Source organism: Stegostoma tigrinum, chromosome 17 (assembly GCF_030684315.1).
Source record: "Stegostoma tigrinum isolate sSteTig4 chromosome 17, sSteTig4.hap1, whole genome shotgun sequence".
Classification (NCBI taxonomy): domain Eukaryota; kingdom Metazoa; phylum Chordata; class Chondrichthyes; order Orectolobiformes; family Stegostomatidae; genus Stegostoma; species Stegostoma tigrinum.
Genome location: NC_081370.1, coordinates 267,341 through 284,443, shown reverse-complemented (window position 1 = coordinate 284,443; position 17,103 = coordinate 267,341). Strand labels below are relative to the sequence as shown.

General features: G+C 44.7%; 1 protein-coding gene across 3 annotated transcripts in view; it reads left to right on the top strand.

Annotated features, from left to right (window-relative positions):
- The window catches only part of LOC125459146 (proline-rich protein 5-like), a 108,477-nt gene that overhangs the window by 58,457 nt on the left and 32,917 nt on the right, over positions 1-17,103 (top strand). For all 3 annotated transcript variants that reach the window (XM_059651882.1, XM_059651881.1, XM_048545118.2), the window contains 2 exons: positions 1,760-1,808; positions 16,046-16,103. In XM_059651882.1, coding sequence (XP_059507865.1) covers positions 1,760-1,808; positions 16,046-16,103 — 107 coding nt within the window. The remainder of the gene's footprint in view (positions 1-1,759; positions 1,809-16,045; positions 16,104-17,103) is intronic.

The following is a 17,103-nucleotide window of genomic DNA, read 5'->3' as shown; positions in this document are numbered from 1 at the left end:
CGTCGTGCTTGTTTGATGTCCATTATATTTACCCCAGTGCGCTAGATTTACACTATTCTTTGCAATTTTGTGCAATCTTGTCATTTGGTCTGTTATCTCTCCCATCTTTGTTGGTCTTGGATGTTTTATTTGTTAACTGCAGTTCTTTCCCCTTAGGAATAGATCAGCCACAATCCTGTGGAATGGTGGAACAGGCTTGAGGGGCTGAATGGCCTACAGTTCCTGTTCTTGTATTAAAATATCTGCAGTGAATAAGGAACTGAGTGAGAAGCCTGTCCCTGAATAGTGAAACAAAAACTTACACATCCATGAAGCAGCTGAACTGCAGAGAGTGTGAGGACTGTGTTCATTTCAAAGGAGGTAGAATCAGTGTGGAAGCAAGCCATTCAGTCCATACCATCTCTCACACCAACCCCACACCCCCCCATAACCACAGTGGTTAGCACTGCTTCCTCATAGTACCAGGGACCCAAGTTCATTTCCAACCTCCAACGACTGTCTGCGTAGAGTTTGCACATTCTCCCTGTGTCCTGCATGGGTTTCCTCACGATGCTCCGGTTTCCTCCCACAGTCCAAAGATGTGCAGGCTAAATGGATTGGCCATGTTAAATGCAGGGTTACATGGATAGGGTAGGAGTTTGGGTCTGGGTGGGATGCTTGTCACAGATTCAGTGTGGATTTGTTGAGCTGAATAGCCTGTTTCCACACTGGAGAGATTCTGTGACCTCATTCGAACCCTGCATTTTCCACGACTAATCTTCCTGACCTACACTTCCCTGAATACTACGGACAAGTTAGCATGGCCAATCCACCTAACCCCCACATCTCTGGGCTATAGGCAGAAACCCACGCAGACACAGGGAGGATGTGCAAACTCCACACAGACAGTCACCTGAACCTGGAATCGAACCTGGGTCCCTGGCGCTGTGAGGCAGCAGCGCTAAGCCCTGAGCCACCATGGTGCCCCAAATTACAGAAGCTGTCATCTTGGGCTGATCTTGAATCACCAAACATCCAGTTAACAGCTGACCGTGGTAATCCGTTACACCATAAACACTGGTGATAGGAAAGATGCTGAGTTAACGAAAGGATGAACAAGTTGGGAAGCAGTGGCAGTGAAGGGATGACTGAAGGTCGTATTATGGTGATGGGAAGCATACGGCTAAAGGTAGCTTTTCACTAGAAACCTCTTGCGGGAAATGCATCATGCTGCATCACGCCTCTCCCCACCCCTGAGTTAATGAAAAGCACAGAGAGGTAGGGTAAAAAGATGCAAGAGCATAAAATAACACACAGAAATAGCTAGAAAGGTCCTAGGTCAACAGTGTGTGCGTTGCCATAGATATCTAGATTTGTGTTCTAGCCTGTAATATCTGAACCCCTCAACATTTTATTTTCCTGTGTCCTTGATATACTTATGTTGCTGTACAGTTTAGGGTTGGGTTATGTGAATTTAGCTTCGAGGCATTTTGATATCATGGGTTCAGATTCTAACATTATCACCATGCTATAAGTTCTCTAATGTTTGAAAAAAAATCATACTGTGATTTATCCTAGAGGTGTCAAGATTACTGACCATCGCTTTTGTTTAACTGTCAATCAGCATTGACAAGAATCTAGAGCCTGGATGGATCATGTAGGTTTGATGATGCTAAGTAGATATATCGGCCAAGTGATGAATAGTGATAATTGTACCATTCGTGTACCACATCTCCGAAAGTAGTGAGGGCAGTACTAACTGGAATCTTTGTTTCCACAGGCAGCTGCTAAAGAGTGAATTAGGTCCATTCATCACCGATTATTTCCAGGTGAGTATACGTCACATTTTGTGTTGAGCGATCATCATAATCTCCATTCATCTTTCCATATTCTTTTAAACAACTGAATACCTTAGTTAAACCAGCTTGTAACTCTCATCCAAGTTTGTCTGTACTAACTATGTGAAGGTCTTAATTAGTTTGTTTGAGCATTGTGGTTTGTTTTTATGTCATTTGTTCCTGGAATGTATGACATTGCATCCACATTTCGCCGTGTGTGGCATGAGGAGCACAAGCACAAATTGAATGAATCAATGTGTACCAGGAGGCAAATTGTCCACTGGCTGGCACATGGGAGGATGGTCGTGGTTGTTGGAGGTCAGTCGTCTCAGCCCCAGGTCATCTCTGTAGGAGTTCCTCAGGGCAGAGACTGGGGCCCAACCATCTTCAACTGCTTACCAATGACCATTTCCCCGCACCCCCCCCCCCCCACCATCATAAGAGCAGAGTGGAGATGATCGCCAATGATTATGCAATGTTCAGCACCATTCACACCTCCTCAGATACTGAAGCAATCAATGTTCAAATGCAACAACATGTGGACAATATGCAGACATGGGCTGACAAGCGGCAAGTAACTTGCATGCTGCACAATACCAGGTAATGACCATCACCAATAAGAGTCAGTAACCACTGCCCCTTAACATTCAGTGGTGTTACTGTTGCTGAATATCTCGCTATCAACATTCTTGGAGGTACCATTGATTTTTCTTTTACTGTTTTGGATTATCAATAGCAGCAGTGTATACTATATACAAGATGCATTATAGAAATTCGCCAAGACTTCTTTGACAGCCCCTTCCACACCACATGAGCACTTTCATCTAGAAGGACAAGGGCAGCAGATACATTGGAACACCACCATCTGCAAACTCCCCTCTGAGCCACTCACCATCCTTACTAAGAAATATATCAGCATTCTGCCATTGTCACTGGGTCAAAACTCTGGAATTCCCTTCCTAAGGGCAATGTGGGTCAACCTACAGGATGTGGACTCCAGCGGTTCAAGAAGGCAGCTCACCCCCACCCTCTCAAGGACACCTAGGAGATGGGAAATAAGTGCCAGCCAGACAGCAATGCCTACATCCTGTGAGTGAATTTTAAACTGAAAAGCCAGACCGGCATTTCTAATCCATTGCTAATAGCCCTGGAGAAAGTGATGGTGAGGTACCTTTTTGAAATGCTGCAGTCCTCGGGGTGACGGTACACCCTAGTGGTGTTTAGAGCAGAGTTTCAGCATTATTGCCCAGTGATGTTGAAGGAACTTACAGTTCCAAATCAGAATGAAGTATGATTTAGATGGGAACCCTGCAGGTGATAGTATCCTCAGGTTTCTACTGCTCCAGGCCTAGATGGTGGACTGCCCCCCTGTCCAAGTCCTACCCCAGGCTCCAAAAACTGACCAGTCAGGTGGTGGTGCCCAGTGGCCTGATTGGACCATATTCAGAATCAAAATACTGGTGACAGCACGCTCCACACTGATCTGTTGAATGAAACAGAGAACAGTACAGCACAGGAACAGGCCCTTCGGCCCTGGAAGACTGTACCAACTCATGATGCCTTTCTAAACTGAAAACCCATTTGCCTCTATGTGGACTGTATACCTCTATTCCCTGCCTATTTATATATCTGTCAAAATGCCTCTTTAAACATTGCTACTCTATCCACCTCTACCACCTCGTCTGGCAGTGCATTTTGGCGCTTACCCCACTCTGTGTAAAACAAAATTGCCTCTCACATCTCCTGTGGGCATTTCTACCCTTGGATAAGATTTTGACTGTCCGTTCTATCCATGCCTCCCATAATTTTGTAAACTTTGATTGGTTGCTCTTCATTCCTTCAATGTTCAAGTGAAAATAAAATATATTTGTCCAATCTCTCCTCGTTGCTAACTGCTTCCAAACCAGACAACGTCCTGGTAACAAAAACAGAAGTTGCTGAAAAAGCACAGTAGGTCTGGCAGCATCTGTGAAGAAAAATCAAAGTCCAGCGGCCCTTCCCCAGAGCTCAAAACACCCTCGTAAACTCTTTCTGTACCCTCTCCAAAGCTTCCACATCCTTCTGGTAGTGTGCTGACCTGAACCGCACACAATATTGCAAATGTGGCCTAACTAAAGATCCATGCAGCTGCAACGTAGCTTGTCAATTTTTATACTCTGTGCCCTGACCGATGAAGGCAAGCATGCTGTACACCTGCTCGACCACCTTATCCACTTGTATTGTCACTTTCAGGGAACTGTGGACTTATACACCTCGATCCTTCTGTATGTTGATGCTATAAGGGAACTGCCATTCACTGGGTACTTCCCTCCTGTATTAGATCTCCCAAAATCACCATGAATTTGTCCAGATTAAACTCTATTTGCCATTTCTCCATCCAAGTGCCCAGCCTATCTATATCCTCTGGCAATCCTTTTCACAGTCTGTACTGCCCCAATCTTTTTATCATCCACAAACTTACTAATCAGCTACCTCCAAACCATTTATATATATTACAAACCATAGGGGTCCCAGCACTGATCCCTGTGAAACACCACCGGTCACAGATCTTTCATCATTCCACTGCGCCTCTGTCTTCCATGACAAAACCAGCTCTGTATCCATCTTACCAGCTTACTATGAATTGCATGTAACTTCACCTTTTGTATCAGCTTGCCATGAGGGACCTTGTCAAAGGCCTTGCTAAAGCCCACATAGACAACATCCACCGCTCTGCAGCCATCTTCATGGCTTCCTCAAAAAAGTTCAATCAAGTTTTTGAGACTCAATATTCCTCACAAAAAGCTGTGTTGCCGATTGCCGATAAATTTGTATTTTTCCACGTGAGCAAACGTTCCTCGAATAGCCGTTAAGCTCCTTTTAAACATTACTAATTTTAGTTAATAGTTAACTTTAAAAAGCCAAACCCTCTCAAGGCTAACTGTCTGGGAGACGTCTATATCAACTGAGGCCAGAATTGACTGGATGGATTCGGGTACCCTTGGGCACAGGAGCTAGTGCCATGATATTGACTCACTATCTGTTTACCATCAAATTTGCTTTCCAAGTTCCAGCAGTGAGTAGATGTTATTTTGTGATGTAGAATTAACCTAGAAATGGCCATTCGGCTCATCTAATCCATGTTGCCATTTTTGACCGTTTGAATAGCAGTCCTGTCACTCTGAGACTTGATCTATACCTTTTCCTTTTCATTTTTCTTTATTCACTCCTGGGATATGGGTGCCACTGGCTGGCCAGCACTTATTGCCCATCCCTAGTTGCCTTTGATCTCAGTGGCTCGCTAGGGCCATTTCAGAGGGCAGTTGAGAGTCAACCACATTGCTACAGGTTTGGAGTCACACATGGGCCAGATCAGGTAAGGATGGCAGCTTCCTTCCCCAAAATACTTCACTTGATGAAGAAGCACCGCCACATCATGGCCATGTAGACCACAAACTGGCTGCTCAAAGTGGAGAGGATTTCCAAGAAGATTGTACATATTGACACAGACATCAAGTTTCTGCAAAGATGCAAAAAAGCAGTAAAGATCCTGAAAGGACTACAGTTCACAAACCCGGTCAAGTCAATCTATAACAAAGACCATGTTGAGAAACTCTGCCATCACACCTCTCACACACTCCTCAGTCATCTCATAAGCCAAATCCACAGCAGATACTGCGACCACGAAATTGAAAACTTCGCCTGACGAAGGAGCAGCGCTCTGACAGCTTCTGGTTTCAAATAAACCTGTTGAACTGTATCCTGGCCTTATGTGACTTCTGATCTTGTCCCTAAAGGACATTAATGAGCCAGACGGGCTTTCTCGACAAAATGACAATGGTTTCATGGTCATAAGTAGACTTTTAATTCCAGATTATTATTAAATTCAAATTTCACCATCTACCACGGCAGGGTTCGAACCCAGGTCCCCAAAAACATTAACTGAGTTTCTAGATTAATAGCTTAGCAATAATACCACTAGGCCATCACCTCCCCATTTAAGCACTCCTGTAACCACTTCCTAAATGTTAACAGTGGAGCCTGGAGATTGTGGCCAGCATGAAGCAAGGGCATTGTCCACTGACCTCAAAGACAGAATTAATAAACCCTGTAGCTCAGAATGTACTGCCTGTTGCCATTCAGTAGAATGTCGTGTTCTTTGAAGTGGATTCCCAGCATGAAGCTGCCATGACTCCACTGAGCTATCCAAGCAACCAATCACAACGCAGCATTCTCACAGACAGCCAACTGTGAAATAATGCACATTGAAATGAAGTCAACGTTTAGAAGTTTAACACCAAGCAAAATAAAGATTGGGATGTACATATGGGGTGGATGTAGAAGCTGAAATATTGAGTTAAAAATTTTACAAAAAAATTGTTTGAAAAAGCTGATCTTAATTAATTAAATGACACTTCACAAATATAAGATTGATGAGCCACGACTAGTTAGTTGAGCTAACCTTGATTTTTGTCTACTTATTGCCCATATCGCTGTTAAAATCCCAGTCACAACTGATTGAAAAGGTTTAACTTCTTACGCAGTTCCTGTAAAAGGGGGATGTTCCCACCACATCAACTGATTGTTGGTTCTGGGTGGGTTTGAAGGTTAGAGAGGATACCGGTAGTGACCCACACTGCAACCTTACAATGCAGCAGGCCACAAGATCCAGATTTCCATGTTAATGCGAGTGTCGGTTAAATTCTGGATCTACAATGACAGCAGACTCTGACAGTTCACTGTCAAATACCCCAGCAAAATGTGGGCCATTATGATCTCTGCTTCACTCGCCTGCCCCCCAGAGACAGTTCCACAGTTTCACAACCCAGTGCGTAAAACATTTGCCCAAAATCTATTATATTTAATTTTAGTCAATCTAGACCTTTTGACCACTGAAAACAGTCTGTTTCAGGCCCATCAGAGGCTTAAAAATGTTGAACCAATTGTCCCTTTGACTTTAACTGTTTGAACAATAAAATATTTTTAAATTGGAGAGAACAAAATAAGTGAAATAATATCGCAGCCAGTCGCTAATAGAACAAAAAAGAAAAAGCTGACAAAAGAGGTAAAAACGAAAAAGGGAAAATAAAAGGAGTAAAAAAGAAAAATAAATGGATCTGCCAGGCATAATATGATTCTGATTTGATTATTCGGGTTTGAAAGTTAAGATTAGCTGAACTATCTAGTCATGGATCATTAGACAAACTGATTAAAGAGAGTCAGATTGTATTTATCCCCTCCCTGGTTAAGGATAGGTATGGATGCATTTTAACAATAGATGGGCTGTCTGTTAACGGTAATGAGACCAGAGTGCGCTGAAAATAAGGACCAGCCTTAACGCACTCCTGTAGACTACAGAGCCATGTCTTCCTGAGTGCAGATATGCAGAATAGGGAGGAGCAGAGGCTATCCTTTCACTACAGGACTCCTTTAAATCTGTTGCATTTTTCCATTATGTTGGCTTTATAGGCTGGATGCTGCTGTTGGCAATAATAACAGGACAGCAATGAAAGAGTTTGTATGATGCTGTTATGGCTGCTGTTTTATAATGAGAAAAATAGGGTTTGTTCTATCCTCTGGTGGCAGAACTAAGCTGTTCATGAGAGAGCTGTTCTGATCTTGAAGTAGAACCAGCAAGTTGCCCTAATACCCCAATGCCACTTGGCCAATGGCATAAAATCGGGCGGCCAGGAGTCCAGCTGACCAGCAATGTGGCTGTTCCTCTTCGGGGTGGGACTGGGGTCACACAGCTAGGAAGGGCTTTGGCAAAGGGAGCTGTTCGGATTAATTTTTGCAGAATCGAGAGCTTTCCTCCTGCTCAAACAGTTTACATTTTAACCTTCTCTGGCCCCTTTGGCCCCAGCAGCAGTAAGCCTGGCTGGAGAGTGCGTGACATTGTGGGATTGCACTTTGCACCTTGAAAGAGGCTGCCCGGCTGAAATAGGCCACCTGTTAAAATGGCAGAGCATTGGCGTGAGCAGGGCAACAGGCCTACCAAGTTTGAGACCCCTGTAGGATCAGGGGCAAAAAGAAGGTGCGGACTTGGCCAGACCTGTGGCATATCAGCTTGTAAGTCATTCCAACAGACACCAAAGGTGAGTGGTGTAAGTGAGAGAGAGTCCTGGGGGTCAGTCATCTGCACACAGTGATGTTAAAGCACCTCAGTACTTTACCCCCATGACCATGAATCAACACGGGTATCCGTGGTCACCAAAGCCCTTTGAGGGCATGGTATCTGAAAAGACAGAGAGATCTACCAATGCCATGAGTTAATTATCTCCCAGTCGATACAGATTTCTGCAATTTGATATTCGTTCACCTGGGTGGTATAACATTGACCATAACTGTGTCAAGCACAAAATGTTAAGAACTTCATCTGAATCTATTTTCTTTCCTTTTACCTACCCCCAGAGATTACATGACTGGGAACAAGATTAACTTTTTTTTGGAATGGGACGGCCTCAACATGTATAGGCTAGGCATTTCCCCTCTTTTTCCAGATGCAACCCAGTGGTTTGAAGTTCCTGTCAGGAACCTGCTGACTGAGCAAAGGACAGTTAAACACCCAGAGCACAGACAGAGGCAGGAACATGCTGCTCTCTGAGATAGAAAGGGCAATCAATTCATCGCCAAATCCCACTGCTTCTTGTCTACACTGGAATTAGGTCCTGGGCGAGGGGCCCATGATTGAACTTCCAACCCCGCTACCAGCTGAGGCCTTCAAGGGGCAATTTGAGGGCATCAGCTGTAGGCCTTGAATGTCATCACTGGGCAGGAGGGAGGGGCTGGTCATCAATTGACGATGGTGGGCCCCCTGCTGGGGAATCCACCTCCCACCCTTGCTTCTGACCCTCCGCAACTCCATCTCACTGCGACCCGCAAACTAATGAAGCCACTTTACCCCTTACCCACCCTGGGCGCAAAACCATTTCCCTTAGTCCAGAGCCATTTGTGATCCTGTGGGCTTTATTCCACACGTGGCCTTGGCCCTGCTTGATAGGCACATGATGTGGCACAGTGATTCCAAAAGCAGAGTCTCTTGCCCGATCTCCAGCTGACAGAGAAGCCTCCGGCCAAGATTCTGCCTAGGGATCCTCCCACTCAGCGGAGACACCAGAGATCCCTGCTGAAGAATGCGGACCTCGAACCCATGAGCTTGGTTGCTGGGGTATTTTAAGCGAGGAACAAGCCGCACCTTGTCAAGAAATGATTTCCCCCGGGATCAGACGCAATAGGAGCACTGGAGTGTATCGGGATCCGAGGCAGCGTGGCAGTGGAGACCAGGGCTCCTTGGTTATGGTAGGCCCTGAGCGAGAACACTTGGCCATCAGTGAGGCAGCAGAAGCAGTTTCTGGTTGTGGTAGGCCCAGATCCAGGGCTCCCGGTCCTCGGCGAAGCAGGCTTCTGCTTGCGGGGCAAGTGTGGGCCCAGGAAGGGAGCCAGCATCAGCAGCCATGAGCAAGGTGGACCCTGTGATGAAGCGATGAAGAGTGGCCCCTCCTACATTGGTCGTTCTGGGGCAGGCAGCAGAAGGTTGGCAGTGTGGCTCATGTTGGCCGTCCGGCTCAGAACTCCGGGTTGAAGCACCAGAATGGAGATGGACTCTTTCAGCTTTATCATTTTATTCTTAAAAGATTGAGATGGCACCAGATTGTTGCAACAATTGAAGTTTTTTACTGGGTTGTTTGTTGTAGAGCATGAGTGGCATTCATACCCTCCTGCATTCCCACTCTGGCCTCTCAATCATTGGTCTGTACATTTGAAGAAGGACCACATTGGTTTGTGCTTCATGTCCTCTCTCAGCGCACTTTAAGACCGGACCCTGTGGTCATGGCAACAGATAAGAGTGAGTCTGTGCCAAGACCCACTGGAACTGCCAGGATCAGCTGAATGGGCAAGATTAATATTTGGTCTTAAAGCAGGGAAAACACTCGGAAAAGTGACCGTTTGAAACATCATGGTTCGAGCTCTTGATTTAGCTGCAGAACGCTGGCACGTGGCCTGTACACAATTTGCTTCTGTTTAAAGTACATAATTTCTTTGTTCTGTCACCCGATCATTCACAATATAATTGTTGTTTCTGAATTTCAGTTTGGGGACTCTTTCTCAACAAATTAGACCTTTGAAACTTTTCAGTATGCCCTGACTGCAGTGTCAGTGCTTGGTGGCACTGCCTCAGCACTGTGAGGCCAGTAAACACATTGAAATGGTTCGAGTTCAGAGGCCGTCAGGACTGGGCTGTGACTGGTGACTGTAAGCTGACTATTGGCAATAGAAAAAACAGCCCGTCTTAATCGCAATCAGATTGTAGTCTGTTCATCTTTCTGATGAAGGGTCTAGGCCCGAAACGTCAGCTTTTCTGCCCCTAAGATGCTGCCTGGCCTGCTGTGTTCATCCAGCTCCACACTTTGTTATCTCAGATTGTACTCCAGCTGCTCATAGGGGACCTATTGCTATCTCATATTATATTCTCAGTATTCCTAAATTTCTCAAATTGTCTCCTTTCACCTCAGCGGTTATAATATCCCCCGAATATAGAATAGCATACATTTGAATATAGGAGTTGGGACATTATGCTGCAGTTGTATAGGACATTGATGAGGCCCTTTCTGGAGTTCTGTGTGCAGTTCTGGTCTCCCGGTTATAGGAAGGGTATTTTTAAACTGCAGCGGGCTCAGAAGAGTTTACCAGGATGTTGCCGGGAATGGAGGGTTTGAGTTATGAGGAGAGGCCGGATACATTGGGATTTCTTTCACTGGAGCGTAGCTGGTCGAGGGGTGACCTTATAAAGGTTTATAAAATCGTGAGGGGTATTGATGAGGTAAATGGCAGATGTCTTTACCCTAGATTGGGGTATTTAAAGCCCAGGTGGCACATTTTTAAAGTGAGGGAAGAAAGATTTAAAAGGGACATGAGGGGCAATTTTTTTAATACAGAGTGTAGTTCATGTGTGGAATGAACTTCCAGAGGAAGTGGTGGATGCAGGTATAGTTACAATGCTTAAAAGATGAGTTCATCAATAGGAAATGTTTGGAGGGATATAGACCAAGTGCAGGCAGGTGGGACTAGTTTAGTTTGGGATAATGGTCAGCGTGGACTGGTTGGACCAAAGATGTCTGTTTCTGTGTTGTATGACTCAATGACAACTTGTGTCATCATTCCCATTCCTTAGTGACCTGGGAAAACTGAGGTAAAGGGTGGAATTTTCCCCGGCCATTGGACGCAGCTTCAGGGAAAAACAATGAGGGATAAGTTCCCAGCATGATCCCACTCTCTGCCAGCATTCCGCAGGGATTAAAAGAGTGAAGGGGGCCCTCTTGAATCTGTCAGGTAAGTGATAAAGAAGCAGGCGTGGCTGTTGAGAAGCTAAACATCAACTGTTTTCGGAAGAAATTCCTAATTTCCAGCCATGTTTCCCGATTTGCTGCCAAATTGCTGGGATCGTTGAGTTGAGTCCATGGAGGGAAGGGCTTCTCCATTGTAACTGACGGGCTGGAAAGGCTTTAATCATTGAGACTGAAGAGCTGTAGTTAGGAGTCAGGCGAGAAACTGGTGCTCACAGCCTCTCAGAGAATGCTATCTCTGACTGGCAGGTAATTGTTAGCCATTTGGAAGGAGATACACCTGACCTATCAGTAACTGGTCTCCAGCTTCCTGCCTTCCCTTTGGGACAAGACAGGAGGGAGGAAAAGAGCTTGTATAACCTCACTTTCTGCCTCCGAGGAGTAAAGGTTACACCAATGGCTCCATGAGTAACCCCAGCCTAATTCCACTCGAGAGGGAATAGACACTGAGATTGGGCAGGAAGGAGGCAATATCCCAATGTGGGGTCTGCACCCAGTCAATCAGCTCTCTCAACATGCCTGAGGCCTCGTGTCCTGGCAGGCTGAAGCTCTCACGGCCTATGTGCAGCTTCCTGGAGTACAACCACCTTCCCAGAGGATCAGGCGTGATCAAAGGATGTCAGAGGACCAAGCTCACGCCCAGTGCACTGCCCCACCCTCTCTACCTCTTAACAATTGTGTGTTCCCTTGCAAAGAGAGAGAGGTGAGCAATAGTTTGTCTGGAGAGGATTGGGGTGCAGAGTGACTGAGAGGGCAATAGGATGAGGGTGTGTGAGTGTCGGTTGTTTAGCTGTCGTGCCTGCAGAGTAAAGACTGAGTGTAGATAAAAAGGTGTTTTGTGCTGACGACGGCTGTAGGGGACAATGGGTGAAGGGGTCACAGAACATGGGACAGTCACACGCCTTTCCTGCCCTCCCACATTCCTGGATCGTCTTGGTGCACTGTCGCTTGGTTTGAAGCAGCGCATCGCTGTAGTGGCTACTTCCATCCATGCTCATTCAGGTTGGAAGACTGTCACCTTGCTCCTGTCCTTCGGGGGGGGGAGAGCACCTCACTGCAATCCAGTGATCTCAGACAAGACACCCAGATCAAAGCTACGGTCATGAGTCTCCACTCCGATTCTGCTACAGCTTGAAAATACCAAGCGCTGGTGAGCCTCTCCAAACATGCAACTGCACTTTACTGAGACATTGCTCCTTTGACACAATGGAAGAATTGTCCGTTATGCTCTAGTTGGCCAGGAGTATGGAGGCAGGATGCTAACTGGCTTTCTCTTCTAAAGAGTGACCAAATGCGTGCACACCAAGGGTTTGTGTTCCAAATCCAGTAAAGATCCAATCTTTGCTCTGGGCACTGAGGCAGCATCTGTTCAGTACCTCAACCATTTCAGTAACATTTGCTGTATAGCTTTCCGACTGATTTACTTGTGATCTCATCCCTATCTTAGTTCACCTTTTTATTATTTACCTCCACATGAAATACTTTATTCTTTGCGAATATCAAAACAGATAAAAGCAGTTCATTTCTGCTCTTTGCTAACTCGTCACATTCCCTTTATGTTTCATCTCCTTTGTTTAAGTCTTTTCACTTTGGAATTGAGATGAGGAGAAAGGTCTACTTGCAGAAAGTGTGGTTGATCTTTGTAATTCCCTGTGGATGCTTCTTCATTGGGTGTGTTCAGAACAATTTTATTGGAAGCTAGAGGATTTATGGAATATGAGCAGAGTACAGAAGACTGGTGAACAGGTAGAAAATCAACCATGAGTCAATTAAACAGAGGAGCAATCTTGAAGGGCTGAATGGCCTACGCTTCAAGGTAGCATTTGACCAAGTGAGGAAGTAAAGAGCTTTAACAAAAATGACGTCAACGTGAATCAGGAGGCAAACTCTCTGCTGGTTGGAGTCACACGTGGCACAAAGGATGATGGTTGTAGTTGTTAGAGGTCCACCATCTCAACTCCAGGACATCTCTGCAGGAATTCCTCAGGGTAGTGTCCTCAGCTCAACCATCTTCAGCTGCTTCGTCAATGGGGAAGCAGCGACATAGCCATAATGTCATTGGATTAATAATCCAGAGCTCCAGGCTAATATTATGGGAAGTAGAATCCCACAATGACAAACAGTGAAGTTCGCATTTGTTAAAATCTAGTGCCAACTGTATCAGTTTTTTTAGAGAAGAGAAAAAGCCAATCACTGCAAAGGCACTTTGGGTTGGGCAAGAATTGTTGGCCTCGTTTAAAGATACTCACATCCCAAGCGAGAATAAAGAGAGAAGGTCAATAGTGGGGATGTTTGCTGATGATTGCACAATGTTCAGCACCAACGTTCAGGAATTCACAGGCACCTTGTGATTGATTCTAAACATAAATTACCCCTGAAATGACAAATACAAAAGTAGGATAGATTTTGTGAATTGGCGAAGCCATCCAGTCATGGATTGTAGTGACAGAAGTTCTTCAAAGCTCTGCCTTTCTCACAAGACGTTTCAGCTCCTCCTCTTTGAGGACTTACTCCGATGCCTAGGCAATAGCAGTGCAGGACAAACCCAAATTCTATGGGTGTTACGTTCACCAACAATCACATAACTCCACAGAACTGTCTGCTTGTTCTTAGCATCTAGATCTGTTCTGTCAAGCCCACACATACCACACTCCCGAGGGGACTCCTCAACTTCTGCTGACCTCTGATGACTCTGTCCCTTTTTACATGATTTCAAACAGATATCCAGTCTGTGTCTCAGTTTTGTTAGCCAACGGGATGGCCAGTTTCCCTATCCAATTAGGACCTATCCCAAAAAAAAGCAAGCTTTTCACATAGATTCTGACTTCCCTGAATTCTATTAATCTCCTCCTTTAAATATTGCCATTGTTCTTCTGTCTCTGTGGCAGCAGTTTTCTCGTCTGATCTTCAGGTGCTCAATCCTCATTCTCTAATGGAATCGTACACTCCCTACAGTGTGGAGGCAAGCCACTCAGCCCATCGAGTCCACACTGACCCACCCCTACCCTATCACAATAACCCTGCATTTCCCACAGCCAGTGCACCTAACCTGCACAACTCTGAACACAATGGGCAATTTAGCATGGCCAATCCACCTAACCTGCACATTGAGTCAAACAGCACAGAAACAGAACCTTCAGTCCAGGTTTCCCAACTAAACTAGTCCCACTTGTCTGCGTTGGCCTATATCCCTCTAAAATTTTCCTACTTATGTACCTGTCAAAATGTCTTTTAAATGTTTGCATCTACCACTTCCTCAGGCAGTTCATTCCACATACGTACCACGCTGTGTGTGGAAAAGTTGCCCTTTAAATCTTTCGCCTCCCACCTTAAAATTATGCCGCTAGTTTTGAACTTCCCTTCCCTGGTGATAAGACCTTGGCTCTTCTCCTTATCAATGCCCCTCACGATTCATTGGACTGTGGGAGGAAACCGGAGCACCCAGAGGAAACCCACACAGACATGGGGAGAATGTGCAAACTCCACACACCTTGAACCCAGGTCCCTGGTGCTGTGAGGTATTATTGGCCTTTCCCCAGTCTAAGCGTTGGCCTTTGAAATAATAGTATAACTCGTTCAATCATTGTTTTAAATTCTACAGTGATCATTATTGCTGGGATGTTCCACGAGACCAACTTGCCTTATAAGAGTTGTTATATATTGGATCAAGAAGGAACCCTTTACTCCCTTGCATTGGTGCAACATATTTTGCAATCTCAGGAAATACCAGTCACTGCCGTAATTTTAAGTCGACCTCTTGTTGTAAAATATGAAACATTACAACTAATTTGCGCACAGTACATGCCCGCAGACAGCAATGAAATATTCAACCAAATAATCTGTTTTGTAAAGAAAAGTTGCAGTTAAATAGCATTTTCCCCAGACACTGGATGTATCAAAGCATCTTAAAAGCTAGTGACGCACTTTTCCGACAGCCACGGTGTAACAGGACGGGCCAGTAGTGATGTGGAGGTGCCAGTGTTGGACTGGGTTGGAAAAGGTCTGAAGTCACACGACACCAGGTGATAGTCCGACAGGTTTATTTGAAATCGCAAGCTTTCCAAGTGTTACTCCTTCACCAGGTGAAGCAGAGGGAAGTGAACAGGACTTCTGACTTCAGCCAATTCATACACAGCTAGGCCCCATTGGAAAGGTTGTCACCAGATTGAGATATCTTCATAGAGATATACACCATAGAAACAGACCCTTCAGTCCAACTCGTTCATGCCAACCAGACATCCTATATACATCTGGTCCCATTTGCCAGCATTTGGTATATTTCCCTCTAAACCTTTCCTATTCATATATCCATAGAGATGCCTTTAAATGTTGAAATCGTGCTACTTCCTCTGGCAGCTCATTCCATACACGCACCACCCTCTGCTTGAAAAACTTGCCCTTTAGGCCCCTTTTATATCTTTCCCCTCTCACCTTAAACCCTCTAGTTTTGGACTCCCCCACCCCTGGGAACAGACCTTGCCTACTTAACCTATCCATGCCCCTCCTGATTTTATAAACCTCTGTATTTTTTGACATTACTGGTTCTGTGCTGTCAGATGAAAAGGAACAAAACAGTTGCACTTCTGTAGAGCCTTTCACAGCCATCAAATATCTCATAGTCTTTTGTAGTCAACAAAGTATTTTTGAATTGTAGCCATTGTTGTAATGTAGGCCACATGTCAGCCAATTTGCTCACAGCAAGCTCCCACAAACTATGACAATAACCATATTCTGTGCTTTAGTGATGTTGTTTGAGAGACTAGTATTGGCGGGAGACCAAGAGAACTCTCCTGTTCCTCATCAAAAGGTGCCACAAAATGCACAATTTGCAAAAGTGCAGAAATTAACTTTTCTTTCTGGTAGAAGACATTCATCAGATGTTATCTTTATTTTTCTTGTTGGCAGAACCATCTTCTTTCAAAAGGCTTGGTCTTGATGGAAGAAAAGGTGCGGCTCTGTGAAGGTTGGTACAAAGACAGTAAAAATCTCAACACCATCCAGGTCAAAGCTGCCTTTTTGACTGGCACCCCATTCACCACCTTCAACTTTCAACCGCAGTCGCAGCAGTGTGTACCATCTACAAGATGCACCGCCAGAACTTTCTAAGGTTCACCAGATTGTTTTCACAGGTTAGCGCAACATCGAGGGCCAAAGGGTCTGTACTGCGCTGTTATGTTCTATGTTCATTTGACAACATCTTCCAAACTCACAGCCTTTATCACTCATCACCAACTCCTGAAATGTTCCTTTCAAATCACAGCCTGTTCTGACTTTGATATTTATCCAGGTTTCTTCATTATTGCTGTCTCAAAATCCTGCAACTCCCTTCTTAGCAAGTATCTCTGCAGTACTAAGACTGAAGTTGTTTAAGAAGGCAAATTCTTCAGTCTGGGTAATCAATCCTGGTCTACCAGTAATGCCCACATGCCATGAAAAAAATCACTAGGGACTGATAATAATGTTACCTAGTTAGCCATATTGATCAATGGTTTAGCACAGTTTTATCCCTTTAATTCAAAGTCAATAGATCAAAACAACAAAAACAATTCCAATAATTGAATTTTAAAGTACCAATTTGCTGTGCTATTTGCATTGATTAATTTAAATTGGATAATTCAATCTATTCAGTGAAAAATTGGGTTCCATAATGAGAACCGCAATGTATTTCATTGAGTTCAGTATGAGGTGACTTGAGATTACAGTCAAACACATGAGCATGATTTTAGCCGGTAAACAGCATTGAGTGGAAGTTCAGCAGTAGTTGCACATCCAGTAGTGGTGCGAAATATTCTCACATATACAGTGCATTCTGCTTAACACTGAGCTGCTATCATAGCTAATAATATTGATTTCTGTGTAAGCATTTGGAGGGTTAATACTTATCGAGCCCATGTTTAAATTGTTGGTGAGATCAGTATGTATTGAATGTCACATGAACCAGTTACCCCGTCCCCATGGAATGT